This window comes from Hemicordylus capensis, chromosome 3 (genome assembly GCF_027244095.1).
Source record: "Hemicordylus capensis ecotype Gifberg chromosome 3, rHemCap1.1.pri, whole genome shotgun sequence".
Taxonomy (NCBI): domain Eukaryota; kingdom Metazoa; phylum Chordata; class Lepidosauria; order Squamata; family Cordylidae; genus Hemicordylus; species Hemicordylus capensis.
The window spans coordinates 97,154,278-97,169,384 of record NC_069659.1 but is presented as its reverse complement, the minus strand read 5'-3'; the positions used below and the strand labels follow the sequence as shown (position 1 = coordinate 97,169,384).

Sequence of the window (15,107 nt, the reverse complement as noted above, 5' to 3'; positions counted from 1 at the left end):
AGTGAGATAAGGGGAGGAGTGTTTGGTACTAAGGGCATACATAAATATTTTACAACATGCTTATAAAATCTGTTAGCTGAAATGCTGGAAATAAGAACTATAGCAGGACTTAAACGCTACTATTTTAAGAAACAGGTTCAAAAGTTTATTTTTCCATTCTTCACCAATCTTATTTGAATATAATGACTACAGCAATTTAATGACTAGAACAATTTAGAATGATGAAAACTTTGGATGGGATTAGGGCCATATTTGAGTAGCCCCTTCTTGCCAACAACTGATGTTCTTTTTAAATGAATCACAAATCCTGCTGCCAAGAACTAAAACATGGTAAGGTTTGAGTAGTCACCTGCTGTTCCAGAAAGTCAAGTAAGTTCTAGTTATGTTTCATATACTTAACTATTTTCTTTTATTTTAAAAATGTATATCCCTCTTGCTTTTTATAAAATAAGCTCACTCCAAGCATCCAAACAAAATCATATGATCACTAAAACATCAAAATATACGAATTCAAGCAAAGCAAAAGAGAGTGTGTGTGCACAAAAAATTCACAAAACAGCAAGAGATAAGCAAAGGATAAGATCTTACTAAACCATTGCAATCAGCAAAACAGGAAGTAGCCCAAACAGCAGCAACTAACCCTGGAGATCTTAGAGAAGGGCGGGGGGGGGGACACACCTCAAATGCCCCAATACGCTAGAAACAACTATGACTTGGTATATCAGTACATTAATTATTACATTGAAATTAATTAGCAATATTAATGAAAACAATTATTAGCTACTTATGGATATTTCCTTGTCAAGGGACCCACAATTTTAACCAAGGACAGTGGCCAGAAAATAGGCCCTGTCCCTGCTCTGTCAGTGGGGCACCTGTAGTCCATGCCAGCCCGAAAACTAATGCCAAGTTACTGTTGTTTTCAGGCTGCAATCCTAGGCATGCTTATTTGGGAGTAAGCCTTATAGGGTACACCGTGCAGTGTATTTCTAAGTTAATATGAACAGGATGGCATTGTAAGGCCATTTCCTGAAAGAATGCCCCCCCCCCCCTTGTAGAAGAGCAAACTAACTAAAAGAGTCACCCTCTGTCTTTCTGGGGTGCACCTTAACTGTGCCTGCTAGTTGCTGCCACTGTTCCAGTCCACTCTATCCATCGCTGCTGTTGCTCAAGCAACAGCAACTAGCTCACTCACTCATTGGTCCATCACCTGCACACACATCTCATCTGGTTTCGAATGAACAACTGCATTTGATCCACGTCTGCTCATCAGTAGGACAGGCCAAGAGCTCTTCATGGCTTCTACTGTTGTTGCAGAATATTCCTACCTGGGGGCCAGCAAAACATTATCTGTGGGTCAGATCTGGCCCTCAGGCCTTAGGTTGCAGAAGCCTGTCTTTTTGCAAGGTTTTTGCCTGGCACCTGAAGATACACAGTGCTAAAGATAGGCAGATTCCCCTGGAGAGAACATTCCATAATTGGTACCACCAAGAAGGGTATCCATTAAAAGCAGGCCTGCAAAGCTTAAGTTGGCAAGGCCATGTGGAGCAGTACCTTAGATGTTGAACAGAAAGCACATTTAGGAGAAAGTAATCATTCTGTTATCAAACTATTGAGGGCTTTAGAGGTAAAAATCAACAACTTGAATTGAGTGTAGGAACAAACAGGCTACCAGTGCAGATTAAACAACATTAAAGTACTATAATAGATTTCAATTGGCCAGTTCTAGCCAACAACCTGGCAGTAGCATTTTGCACCACTTGATGTCTCTAGGCGCTTTCTAGTGTATTACAGTGAGCAAATCTAGAGGTAACTACAGCACAGATTACTGACTGTGGCCAGGCCTGAGGCATTTGATCCCAGGGCCCTTCCAGCTCACTACACCAGCTCTCCTGTATCCTCATTCTTGATCTTAAAGTTGCAGATTGAGTTGTAGAACACTGTGTCTTCCATTCAGCACAATCCTATGAACACTAACCTGGGAATAAGGAGCTCAATGAGACTTACTTCTGAGTAAGCAAACCTTATCTGATACTTTTATCGAAAAGAAAGCAATTAATGTATTTCCCTGAAAGCAGGCATCGTTGCTAAGTTCACACTACAGCATCAAACTATAAGTGAAGTTTTGGGTGAACAAACAAGTTCAGCTTTATGGATCTTCATTACAACACACAAAATGCAAGAAAGCTCTTTTTCAGCTGTTAAAATGGGAGGTCACAGGTGGACAAGCCCTTTAAGAAACATACCACAAGGATTGTCCCAAAAATATTCATGAGAAATTTTACGAGGTGGGGACAAACCAGGGCAATTTCAAGGGGTGGCTCTTGAATTCTTTTAAAGTTTCAGCATAGGCAGCTTACTACATTTGGCAGCAGGGAGTCTCTTCTTAAAAAACTTACAAAATTTATATTATTTTTATTTTATTTTATTTTATTTATTTGATTTCTAGACTGCCCTTACGGAACAACTCAGGGCGGTTCACAAATATCATAAAACAGTTAAAATCAATCAATGATCGGAAATGATAATTTAAATTTACAATAAAGGAGCTAAAAATTAAAACAATTCAAAACCTTATTAAAACCCAATACATTAAAAACTCTTTAAAACAATTTAAAAACCCTGGAAGGCCAGGCCAAACAGGTAGGTCTTTAGGGCTCTCCTAAATCCCCAAAAGGAATTCAAATTACAGATTTCTTCAGGGAGTGCATTCCACAATCTAGGAGCAGCTACGGAGAAGGCCCGCCTCTGGGTCACCACCAGACGAGCCAGTGGCACATGGAGCTGGACCTCCTCAGATGATCTTAGTGTGTGGTGGGGATAAGACCGAAGAAGGCGCTCTCTAAGGTAACCTGGACCTAAGCCGTTCAGGGCTTTAAAGGTAATAACCAGCACTTTGTATTTTCCCCAGAAACACATCAGCAGCCAGTGCAGCTGTTTCAAAACAGGCATAATATGGTCTCTCCGAGTTGCCCTGGAGACCAGCCTGGCTGCCGCATTCCGAACTAATTGAAGTTTCCAAACTACGTACAAAGGCAGCCCCACATAGAGCGCATTACAGTATTCAAGCCTGGAGGTTACCAGCTGGTACACCACTGTTCTAAGGTCATCCTTTCCAAGGAATGGGCAAAGCTTTCGAATCAGCCGAAGCTGATAAAAAGCACTCCTGGCCACAGCCTCCACCTGAGATACCAGGGTGAGGCCTGGATCCAGGAGTACCCCCAAGCTGCACACCTGCTCCTTCCAGTGGAGTGTACCCCCATCCAGCACAGGGAGATCTAACTCATCCCTTAGATTCTGAGCCCCTACAATGAGCACCTCCATCTTGCTTGGATTCAGCTTCAATTTGTTATCCCTCATCCAGCCCATTACTGCTGGTAGGCAGGCATTTAGGGAATGAATGTCATTTCCTGATGAAGCAGATGAAAGAAAGAAGTAGATTTGGGCATCATCAGCATACTGATAATACCCAGCACCAAATCTCCTGATGACCTCACCCAGAGGTTTCATGTCGAATTTGGAAAGCATTGGTGACAGAATGGAGCCCTGAGGGACTCCATATAACAGCTCTCATTTAGAAGAGCAACTGTCATCAAGCTCCACCATCTGGGATCTGCCCAAGAGATAGGAACAGAACCACTGCAGAGCAGTGCCTCCTATCTCCAACTCCTCCAGGCGACCCAGAAGGATACCATGGTCGATGGTACTGAACGCCGCAGAGAGATCCAAGAGAACCAACAGAGTCACACTCCCTCTGTCGATTCCCCAGTATAGGTCATCCATCAGGCCGACCAAGGCTGATTCAACCCCATAGCCCGCTCTAAAGCCAGTTTGAAATGGGTCTAGATAATCAGTTTCCTCCAAAACTGCCAGGAGCTGGCTGGCCACCACTAGGGATGTGCATGGCTCCGAACTGGTCCGGTTTGGCACGGGGGGGGGGGGTTGTACCTTTAAGGGCGGGGGGGTAGTACTCCCCCCCCCCCGCCGCTCTTCCCCTTCTGGCGCTGTAGTTTTTGTTAAAGTTTCTGGGGCGGCAGCATTCCTCCCTGCCGCCCCTGCCCCTATCGTTAGCCTTCCAGAGTCTAAGTCAGTAACACGCATGTGCCTGTTCCGGCGCGTGTGTGCCCCCGCCCCTGCCGCGTGTGCGCTCCGTAGATGTCATACGTTGACGTGTGACGTCTACAGAGCACGCGCGCGGCGGCGACTGCGCACGCGCACTGGAACAGGCGCATGCATGTTACTGACTTAGACTCTGGAAGGCTAACGACGGGGGCAGGGGCGGCAGGGAGGAATGCTGCCGCCCCAGAAACTTTAACAAAAACTACAGCGCCAGATGTGGAAGAGCGGTGGCGGGAGGGGGGGGAAGTACTACCCCCACCGCTCTTAAAGGTACAACCCCCCTCCGTGCCGAGCCGCTGGACCAGCTCGGATCCGAACCGGTTCAGAGGCCTCCAGCATGGCCTCCGAACTGGTTTGGGCACATCCCTAGCCACCACCGTCTCAATCACCTTGCCCAACCAAAGGAGATTAAGAGATTGGCCTATAACTATCCATCGCCGAGGGATCCAGGGAAGGCTTCTTAAGAAAAGGTCTAATTATTGCCTCCAAGCATGGAGGCACCTTACCCTCCCTCAGCATTGCATTTATTATATTCACCAGGCCTCCTCGAATAATCTCCCTGCTAGATTGAAGCAGCCAAGTCAGGCAACGGTCCAGAGAACAAGTGGTGAACCGCACTGCTCCAAGCAGCTTGTCCACATCCTCAGGAATCACAGATTGAAACTGATCCAACCTAACACTGCAAGAAGGATTGCTGGACACCTTCTCAGTAGACCCTGCAGGAAAAGTGGAATCCAAGTCAGCCCGAATACAGGAGATTTTATCCGCAAAGAACCCACTGAGGGCATCACAGCAGAGCACCTCCGGGAGCCGATTAGAAACAGGAGTAGAAATTAGACTCCTCACTACTCGGGATAACTCTTCTGAACATGAACCCGCGGAAGCAATACAAGCCGACCAGAACTTCTTTTTTGCCATACGCACTGCCTCCACATAAGCCCTCAAGTGGATCACATGCTGCATCCTATGAAATTCGAGCAGAGTTCTCCTCCACCTGCACTCCAGTTGTCTACCCAGTCGCTTCAACCCTCGCAGCTCCTCAGTATACCAGGGAGATGACTTTGAAGCAGGTCTGGAGGGATGCTTAGGAGCAATCATGTCTACTGCTCTGGCAAGTTCCTTATTCCAGGTTCTCACCAGGGCATTGACAGAATCACCTGCAGCACCAACTTCAAAACCCTCCAAGGCCTTTGGGAACCCTACTGGGTCCAGCAGACATTTTGGGCAGACCATCCTAATTGGTCCATCACCCCTGCAGGACTGGATTGTGGCCGTGATACCAACATTAACCAGATAGTGGTTCATCCATGACAATGGAGAAACCACCGGATCCCCCACCCAAGGAACACCCACCTGATCCGAACAGAAGACCAAATTGAGCACGTGGCTGGCAACATGAGTTGGTTCAGATACCAGTTGGGATAGGCCCATAGTGTCATGGCCACTATGAACTCCTGAGCCACACCAGACAAGGCAGCCCCAAAGTGGATATTGAAGTCCCCCTGGACCAAAAGCCTGGGACACTCCAACACCAACTCTGCAACCAGCTCGGACAGCTCAGTTATGGAGTCAGTTGGGCAGCAGGGTGATCAGTACACCAACAGAATCCTCAATCTATCCCTAGTTGCCAGCTGCAAAAATACACACTTGATATAAGTCAGCTGCCTCACAAGGGCCCTGGTAAGGGAAATGGTATTCTTATGGACCACAGCCACTCCCCACACACACACCTTGCCCACTTCCCCTAACCTGCTCCACAACAGAATAACCTGGAAGGAGAAGCTGAGCTCACACTGGACCACTCACCTCCCCCACCCAGGTCTCAGTTATACATGCCAGGTCAGCTCCCTCGTCCATGATCAAGTCATGGACAATTTCGATCTTATTCTGAACTGACCTGGCATTGCAGAGGAGCAAGGCCAGGCTCTGTGGTAAAATTGGAGCTGCTCCCCAAGGCCTGAGAGTTGACAGGAAATATGTTATTTTTCTTATTATTTGATATATTTATATACCGCCCAAAACTCTGGGCAGTTTACAATTCAGGCTGCATGTCTGTGGGTGGCAGGGTGGCAACAGCACTTAGTCTTCCAACAGTCCAGATCTAGCTAGCTGCCATTTCCCCCTGAAATGCCTCTTTGAAAGATGCAATGCTAGGACATAGTATCTTTCCAAGGGGCATTTCGGGAGCAGTGGTGGGGAGAATGGTGTCTGGAAAGAACCAGTCACCAGGAACGCTTCCTGCAGTGTGGCTGCCAATACCCACAGGGGCAGCAGTCTTGGCAAGAAACCAGTCTTGTCTTTAAACATTTACCAAGTCACCATGGGCGATCCAGAACTTACAGTAAGTCTGGACAAGTGGCAGTGGAGGTGGTGTTTTACCTTTGTCCACAACATTTCTGTGGATAGTGGTAGCATCAGCTGTGCTGATAACGTTCTCAGGAACCAGATTATGCCAGTCATCCTTTTTCTTTGCTCTAGAATGCACCAGGAAATTACCTCATTTCCTGGTGCAACCAAGAGCACACAAAAACAAAAGATGACCAGCATGAGACAGCTGCCAGGAATATTAACAGTGCTACAAGCACAACTGAAGCTACTGCTTTTTGCAGAGATGCAGGGGGTTGGGGTGGGGAATCCTCACACACACCCTGAAGCAGATTAGGACAAAAATGAGTGGACAGGTAATCTTTTGCAGCTAAAATACACAGCTGATGTAGCCTTCCCCCCGCCCTTTTTTAAAGGATACCTCCAAAAGCAGAAAGCCACTTTCTGCATGGGGACTTCTGAAGAAAAGAGGACCCCCAACAAAAATGCCACCTCATTTTCCCTACCTGTGAATAAGGCAATGAAATTACGGAGTTCAGATTAGCCCTCATTCAACATTTTGAACTTTATACTCACAGCCAAACATGCTTGTATTGCCACTCAAAGGGAGCTCAATCCAAAACTTCTAAGCTAAATAAGAAGGATCTATAAGGTCTGATACAGTGAGCTAGTAAGCCCTTTCATTCAAATGCCTCAGTCATGCACCCTTTGGATGGCCTTAGATGAGCCACTCTCTGTTTTGGCACACACACTATCTGTAATATAGGGAAACTAACATAATAATCTACCTTGCAGGGTCATTTTAAGGACTGCTGAGCTAATGAATGTGAAGCACTCTGACACCCTGAAATGCTTTACAAAAACCAAGTATTACTCTCAGCCGATATTAACTCAATTGTATCAGCAGAACCAAGTCAGCTTTAAGTCGTCTACTTTTATATTAATAATCTGGTTGGAGAATTAGTTCAGAATTTATTTACAGAACTAAAGGTAAAGTGTGCCGTCGAATCAGTGTCGACTCCTGACAACCACAGAGCCCTGTGGTTGTCTTTGGTAAAATACAGGAGGAGTTTACCATTGCCTCCTCCCACGCAGTATGAGATGATGCCTTTCAGCATCTTCCTATAGTGCTGCTCTGCCCCATACAGGTGTTTCCCATAGTCTGGGAAACATGCCAGTGGGGATTTGAACCGGCAACCTCTGGCTTGCTAGTCAAGTCATTTCCCCACTGTGAACTAGCTTAGGGATAAGAGTTGTCCAAGAACTAGTGTGGAGATAATAGCTGTCCAATCACATGGAATGGGACTATATGAAAACCAGTATTTTTAGCACCACAAAAATATCAGAACTGAAGAAGACACATCAGTGTGCTACAAAACTTCTGTGAGATCTTAAATGTATCTCCCAGACACTCTAGTCTTACTTGGATATTATGTTGTACTTGCATACAGACACATGTATTCATTTTAAAAGCAAACAAGTATACCCCTGAAATGCAGGGCACATACACTGAACATAATATGGGAATAATTGTATGTACATAAACACAGATTGTACACACACTGAAGATATGAACAGCACTTCAGTCATGTACTAATTGTACATGTATCTATTTATTGTATTTATTGTATGTGTGGCTATCTTATTGTTGTGAGCCGCCCTGAGCAGTAGTGCACTGGAAACTGCAGGATATACATATTTTACATAATAATAATAATAATAATAATAATAATAATATCCCACATGCTAATGGAGCTGTACTTCTCCTAATGCACTATATCTACCTTATATTGTACAAGCATCAGTACGCCAACTACATAAATTCTGCACAAGCATCAGCATGCTGACTGCATAAATTATCATGGTCACTGTGCAAGGTATCTTCACTTTACAAATGGAACATGGGAAGAGAGCTAAGTCTTGTGGTAGCAAGCATGACTTGTCTCCTTAGCTAAGCAGGGACTGCATGTGAATGAGAGTCTACATTCACGAGCACTGGGATGGAGTCGCTCTGGGAAGAGCATCTGCATGATTGCACACAGAAGGTCTCAAGTTCCCTCCCTGGCATCTCCAAGATAGGGCTGAAAGAGATTCCTGCTTGCAAGCTTGGAGAAGCCGCTGTCAGTCTGTGTAGCCAATACTGAACTAGATGGGCCAATTGTCCAACTCAGTATATGGCAGCTTCCTATGTTCCTAACACTACCAAGACTGAAGAACAGTGATTTTGTTCAAAGCCACACAACAGGTTCACATAATCATGCTTTCATTATTATTGTTTACTTTGTTCACATCCCCTATTTCTAAGAATGTATAACACCTTATTTACTTTTTTTCACCCCCCATTTTTACATTTATGTTTATTTCTATCCCCGCCCCCATTAAGTCTCAGTACTATCCAGTGAGTTAAGCAGTTATGACAGCTTTATACATTCTACAGGTGAACGGGGCTTTCCAGTCCTCTCTCATCTAGTTATTTGGAAGAGTAGGAGAAACTATGCTAGTGGCTGGTATGTAATGCTCACCTGGCCACCGCAAAGTATATAGCAAGGGGACTTTCAAATCACATAACTAAGGTGCATCTGGAACCAGTGGGCTGCTGACTTGCACCCAAAGTTACAGGTTTGAAATCCCTGCTCTGACACAGGTGCAGCAGGATGGTCTCAGGCCAGGCACTTTCCGTTAGCGACAGGCACGCACGCACACACTTTGACAGAGAGAGACACACACACACACACATACATACATATGGAAAGAAGTAGAGAGAAATTCTGCGCTGGACAAAGAAGATTGAAACCAAGGACAGATGGCTGACACACGGGCGCCTACTGAATGGCCTACGCGAGAAGTGAAACAGATACATGTGCAACCACCACCACATTTCACCATCCACGTGTGGGGAGAAGGGTTGCCCGGCCTGCACAGACGCGTTTCCCGAATCGAAAACTCGCGCCGTTTGCAGCAGCAGCAGCAGCGGCGGCGCTTTACAGGTCCCACTCCCATCCCAGACAGACAAGAGGAGCGGAGCTGGGAGTCTGGCACTTGCTCGAGGCCAACCCGGCGGCGCTGGGGGACAGCCAGACCCCGGACGCCTCGCTGCTGCCGCCACGGAGGAGGCCCCTCGCGGCGAGGCGACCCCCGACCACGAAGAACCCTCCCCCGCCCGAGCGGGAGGGGGGACACCCGACGTGGCTCCGCTCGGCTGTCGGCGAGGAGGGGGCGCCGAGGACACCACCAGGCGACCGCCGGCCGGCCGGCCCGCCCGCCTCCCTTCCTCCCTGCCTGGCCCGCTCCTTCTCCACTCTCAGGTCACTCACAGGTGACGATGGGCTTGTTCTCCATGGTGTAGATAACCGGGGGCGTCTCCTCGTCCTCCCCTAACACCTCTTCAGTGGCCGCCGCCGCCGGGGCGGGTTCCATGGGCGGGCAGGGCGCTCAGCCCCGGCTCCCGCTCCGCGCCATGAGCCCGCCGCCGCCACACCTTCCCTCTGCGCTCCCAAGCACGCCCCCCCCTTTTCGACTTCAAGATGGGAAAGCCCCTCCTTTCCCCCTCCCCCCTCCCAAACCCCAACTGGCCCCCCTCGCGCACTGGCCCCACAAATAGAAGAGAGTTCCCGGCTCATCCGCTTCCTGGATCACTGGACCAGCATTACCGCTTCCGGCAAAGGAAGGAGCAGGCGTTAAAGGGGAGGGAACGTTTGCTGTGCCCGCCGATTAAAAATCTTTAAAGGGGAATGCAGACTGGGAAGAGTTGGTCCGTAGAGAAAAAACAGGTGAGTATCATCCTCCTCTCCCTACACGGGACTGCTGCTGAAGAGGAGGGTGGTGTAGGTACAGTTTTCTCTCAGCGTAGGAGAGCAACGCGGGGCGAATTCTTATCCCAAGAATAAAAGTTATCATGACTGATGATTTCTGCAGTACTTCTTGCTGCGCAAAATGCTTTATATTTTTTTGTTTCTACTGCAGGGACCAACTAACCTACCACTATGGATTGCCCACCCCTATACATACCGCTTCTGACAAGAAAGGGGCTGGGCTTGTGAACAAGAGGCTTGACTTGTGGTCCACTGCTGTCTCTTAAGGGAGACACGGTTTTTCATTCTATTACTCTTGCTAATCTCTCTTGAACCATTTTAAAATCACTTTTACAGAGCATAGAACGGCAAGTATTTCTGACCCTGTACTCTGTCCACACTTTTAAGTGTGGAATCCTGAAGTTACACTTGACAAAGCTTGTGTCTCCATAATTATGATGTCCAGGATGACTCAAAGAGGGAACTCCTCCGGATACTGGAACCTCCATACAGTGGTATTTGGTCTGTAAGTGAGGGCTGGAATTCCGTCTGCACACCAACATCAGCAGGCTGGTGGTCCTCCTTCAGACTTGTTACTATAGGAGCCCTAAATTTATCATTTAAAACAGACTTAGATACTTTCTTCAATTTCAAAGCCAGCTGGTCCATCTGTTCTGAGACTTTAGGAAAGCACTGGAAAAGGCCTATGGCTGTAATAAATTGATTGATTGAGTGTCTCCAGGAATTTGACATGCATAACAGATAGAGAGCTGTTTAAGGCTTCTAATGCATGTTTTCTTTTTAAAAAGCTGTTCTCAGATCTCTTGGGAATTGTTGGGTAGTTGGGTTCCAAAACTAAGAAAATAAGGAACATTGCTGTCATGTGCTTTAGGCATTTGTTCTGCCTTCATTTGGTTAGGTTAATAAAACAGGTTGAAACTATTTTATTTATTTCATTTCATTTACCATGCTTCTAGCTGTTGGAAATTCTCTGTGGTGAGAGAATCCCTTTCTCATTATAGCAAGAGTGCACAGAGGCACAACACAGTGGAATTTAGTTAGGCATGCGTGTATGCTGAGAGTAAAGTAACTTGGAGCCAATTCATAGTTTCAAATCAATATATAAGGCATTTATTAAGGAACTCCATTCTAGATAGGAAAGTGAGGAGTTGGGATCTCTAATCTATCTATCTAGCTGGATGCAGATGGAGTCTGCATCTTCTCTGCACACATGGTGCAGGGAGAGGAGCTTGCCATGTTGCAAGGTAGAAGGACAGGTAGGAAAGAGAGAGAGGAAGGAAGTTAATCCCTAAGAGTACCAATTTACATTTCAAAGGGATAGTGTCAGAACAGTGGAGAAGGGATGACCAATGTCTTGACCCTCTAGCCCTCTGACTCACTAGTCTGTCCTCCACTGTCTGAGACAAGAAACAGCACAAAGTCCTTTAACTTCCAACACTAGCAACCCTTTTTATTATTATTATTTTGAGGCCAATCTCCCAGATTAGCACAGAGGAAAATAGAGGTTACTTTTCACATATTTCTTTCCTAAGTATTTGCTACATACAGAACACTAGGCAACTGTAATAGACACCATTATCTTTTTTTTTTTTAAATTATCTCAATAAAAGTTTTGGATAATAAAGGGGTTTCTAGAACTATTAAAGATGAGAGAGGCAACATTTGACTAAGCAGTTCAACAGTCAGATTTATTGGCATTTTCCCCACATTGATTGTGTTTGTTCTGAATTCATTGCTTATTGTCAGTAAAATACTGTAGTCTGCTGTGCACTGTAAAAAATAGATAGGGGCATGTTGCCAGACAGCCCAGTTTCAGGGTAGCCCAGAGAACACCACTCTTTCTATATTACTTTGGATGGCTATACAGCCTGGGACTACAGATCGTAGTCCCCTATGGTGAACTTTTCACCTATCTGGATTTGGCAAGACAAGACCTACAGCTGGTCACTTAGCATGAGCAAAGTGTGGAGCACAGGTGTATAGCTATGGGAGAGGGGGCCATGTTCACCCCTCAGAGTGACAGAGATAATGAAGAAAATCAGGGGCGTAACAAGGCTGGAATGGGCCCAGAGACAAAATTTTAAAATGGGCCCCTCACTGATACACACACACACACACTTCACAATATATAGTCATGTGACTTGCCTCGGGGGGGGCTTGAGGCATGGGGGCCCCCAGGCAGCCGCCTCCCCTTGCCTAATAGTAGTTGCGCCCCTGAAGAAAATAGGGAGAGGTGGAGCTGGGGACGCCTCAGGAACTGGAGAGCCTGGGTTCTTTGAATTCCACTCAATTATAGTTACACCACTGGTGGAGCAACCTGCCCCAAGATAAGAATAGCAAAGACTGAATGGGATGCCCCCACCCCACCCCTCTTTCACAAGAGAAGGCAGTAGCCCCCTGAGCAGACCACATTTCAGAAGGAATCCTCCCTTTCACAAGAGATAAGAGTGGAGCACTCCTCTGGAGTAGGGTTACCAAGTCCAGGTGGTGAAAATAGTTGAAATCTGTCACACACACACACACAAAATAGTTGATAGGGTTCATCAGAAAGTATCTTAAAAGTCTCCACTTTGCATTTTAAAAAATTGCATAAAACTTACATATGCTAATTGGTGTAATATAGGTATGCTTTGCTAAAAACAGGATAATTTGAGAGTAAATACAACTCACATACCCCTTTTTCCATACAGTTCAAATACCAGCCTTATTCTGACTGGATCATAGAATCATATGAGACAAGTGGTGCATTTTCTTTTCATTTCCATGGCAAAATAAGACCGCCACAGAACCCTTTCCACACAATTCAAACACCAGTAACCTCTGGATCACAGACTCTCGTGGGACATTTTGGGTGGATGCGTAGGTGGGAACTGTACCCCTTCTCCACAGTTCAACAGTAGCCTCCCCTCCATGGTGGGGCAAGCATAAGTTTCCTGACCTGGAGGGAGCTTGCTGGCTGCTGCAGAGCAGCAGAGTCAGAAGAAGTTCCTCATTGGGCAGCGGGCACACTGCGCCAGTCACAGTGAGTCACTGAGGAAAAATGAGGAGGCAGGCCGCTGTAAAAAGCATGTGGCTGGGGAAATGGGATGGGAATTGCCAGCACAGCAACAACGTTCAAATGAGCTCCTCCTGCTGCACAGCACATGTTACACATGAGTAAGCCCATTGTTTACAATGGGCCTACTCATGGGAAACAGCCATTAATTGTTTTGAGCCATTGGTGCTTGTAGCAGGATTGCTGGAACTCTGGGGAACCCCTCCAACACAGAAATAGTTGCAGGGTGTTTAAGGACTCAGGGAAATGAGCACATCAAAACTGGAGATGTGTAGTGTATTATACACCTGGAACAGGCATCCCGTTCTTCAGATAGTCAGTCCAACAGAGCTCTGTTCCACATGAGCAACACATCTGCATAACTTTACTTGAGGGCAATTTACACTCAAAGTGACTAATGCCATGCACCAAAGAACAACTTTGTTGTGCATGGAATCCGCTACCTTCAGGGTAAGTAGGATGGCTTGGAAACTGCCTCAGAGCACGTTTCAGGGTATATATACCTCTAGCCAAAGCACATGGTCTCTGAATCTGTTTGGATCACTATCCTGTGGACTCTCATACTGGCGAGTTGTAGCCTTCGCTCCCCGCTGTTCCTCACAAGGAGACTTCTGCCAACGTGCAACAAATGCACCAACTGAACTAGGAAGGATAGGACAACTAAGCTCTTGCCCTTCTAAGCCTCCTCGCCCCGCCCCTCTTTTCAGCCTCCCCACTTTCAAGCACTTTCCACAGCAAGCCTTAAGCCAGGCTCTGGTCAAGTACCTTAGCCAAGCCAATCAATCCATAATTCGGACTTCAAGCTAAATTACTGCTAGTCATACTCTTGCCTAGAATATCAACTAAGATTTGACATGTTGCCCAACTAAACCTTTGCCTTCTGTACCCTCATTTTTACCCTTAATAAAACCTTTAAACTGTATTTCTGCCTCTTCATTTTTTTCCACAACACCAGAGTTGCTCAAATTTTATACTGGAACTGCACTGCTCCTCCTAGCCAAGCTAATTCCCCACATGAAGCCAAAAGTACATTTGGAGCGTCTGGGCAGTTCATGTAACATCCATGTAACATTACCAGCTGTTGTATTGCACCAATGCAACCTGTTGTGCTGGTAGAGTAACTGAGGACAGTGCTGCATTTTGCACGGACTGTATAAATTAGATGTGGACAAAGAGTGAGAACAACAGGCACAGGATGTGGGGCAACACTTGGCTCAATTGAGCAACACATGGGCAATCATGTTTAAGGTTCAGAGAAAGAACCACACTGCAAAGAATGGTGTACATGTTGATTGAATAGGATGACTGACAGCAGAACCATATGATGCAGGCACAGCCATGCATCTTTGTAACAGTGACAGGTAGTTTCTAGACAAAGCTTCAGTATAAACACCATTCAGTGCAATAGGAGCCTTTTGCTAGTTACTTGCCTTTATTATTTAGCTGCTTGTCTGTGTTAAAAGATACAACTACAGCTGAAATCTGCACATCAGTGAAAATGGAGTACCTGGATTTAAACCGGTTTTATTATCTCAGTTGCCAACATGATGCACAGTTTCTGTGAACTGTGAACCACTCTGAGGCGGCTGCAGACTTGTAAGACAACCCCAACGCTGTTGAGTTTGAGTGATTGTGCAATCAGCGCTGCCACCGTCACTCCCATTCACCACTGTGGGACCAGCTGCAGTGGGACCAATGCTGCTTGTGTAACTGCTGCTCTTCCCCAACAGTGCTGGGGCTGCCTTATATGTACTGAGCAGCCCTGATGCAGTTCCTGATGTGAGACACTGCACATC

The 15,107-nt window shown here is 46.3% G+C and overlaps 1 protein-coding gene and 1 long non-coding RNA gene across 2 annotated transcripts in view; one reads left to right on the top strand and one right to left on the bottom strand.

Annotated features, from left to right (window-relative positions):
- The window catches only part of TRAPPC10 (trafficking protein particle complex subunit 10), a 98,609-nt gene extending 88,622 nt beyond the window's left edge, over positions 1 to 9,987 (bottom strand). The window contains exon 1 of the mRNA XM_053309625.1: positions 9,759 to 9,987. Coding sequence (XP_053165600.1) covers positions 9,759 to 9,861 — 103 coding nt within the window. The 5' untranslated portion in view covers positions 9,862 to 9,987. The remainder of the gene's footprint in view (positions 1 to 9,758) is intronic.
- LOC128350845 (uncharacterized) lies at positions 9,421 to 11,177 on the top strand. The gene is made up of 2 exons (XR_008319470.1): positions 9,421 to 10,214; positions 10,408 to 11,177. It is a non-coding gene; the product is annotated as an uncharacterized LOC128350845 (long non-coding RNA).
- The last annotated feature ends 3,930 nt before the right edge of the window (positions 11,178 to 15,107 follow it).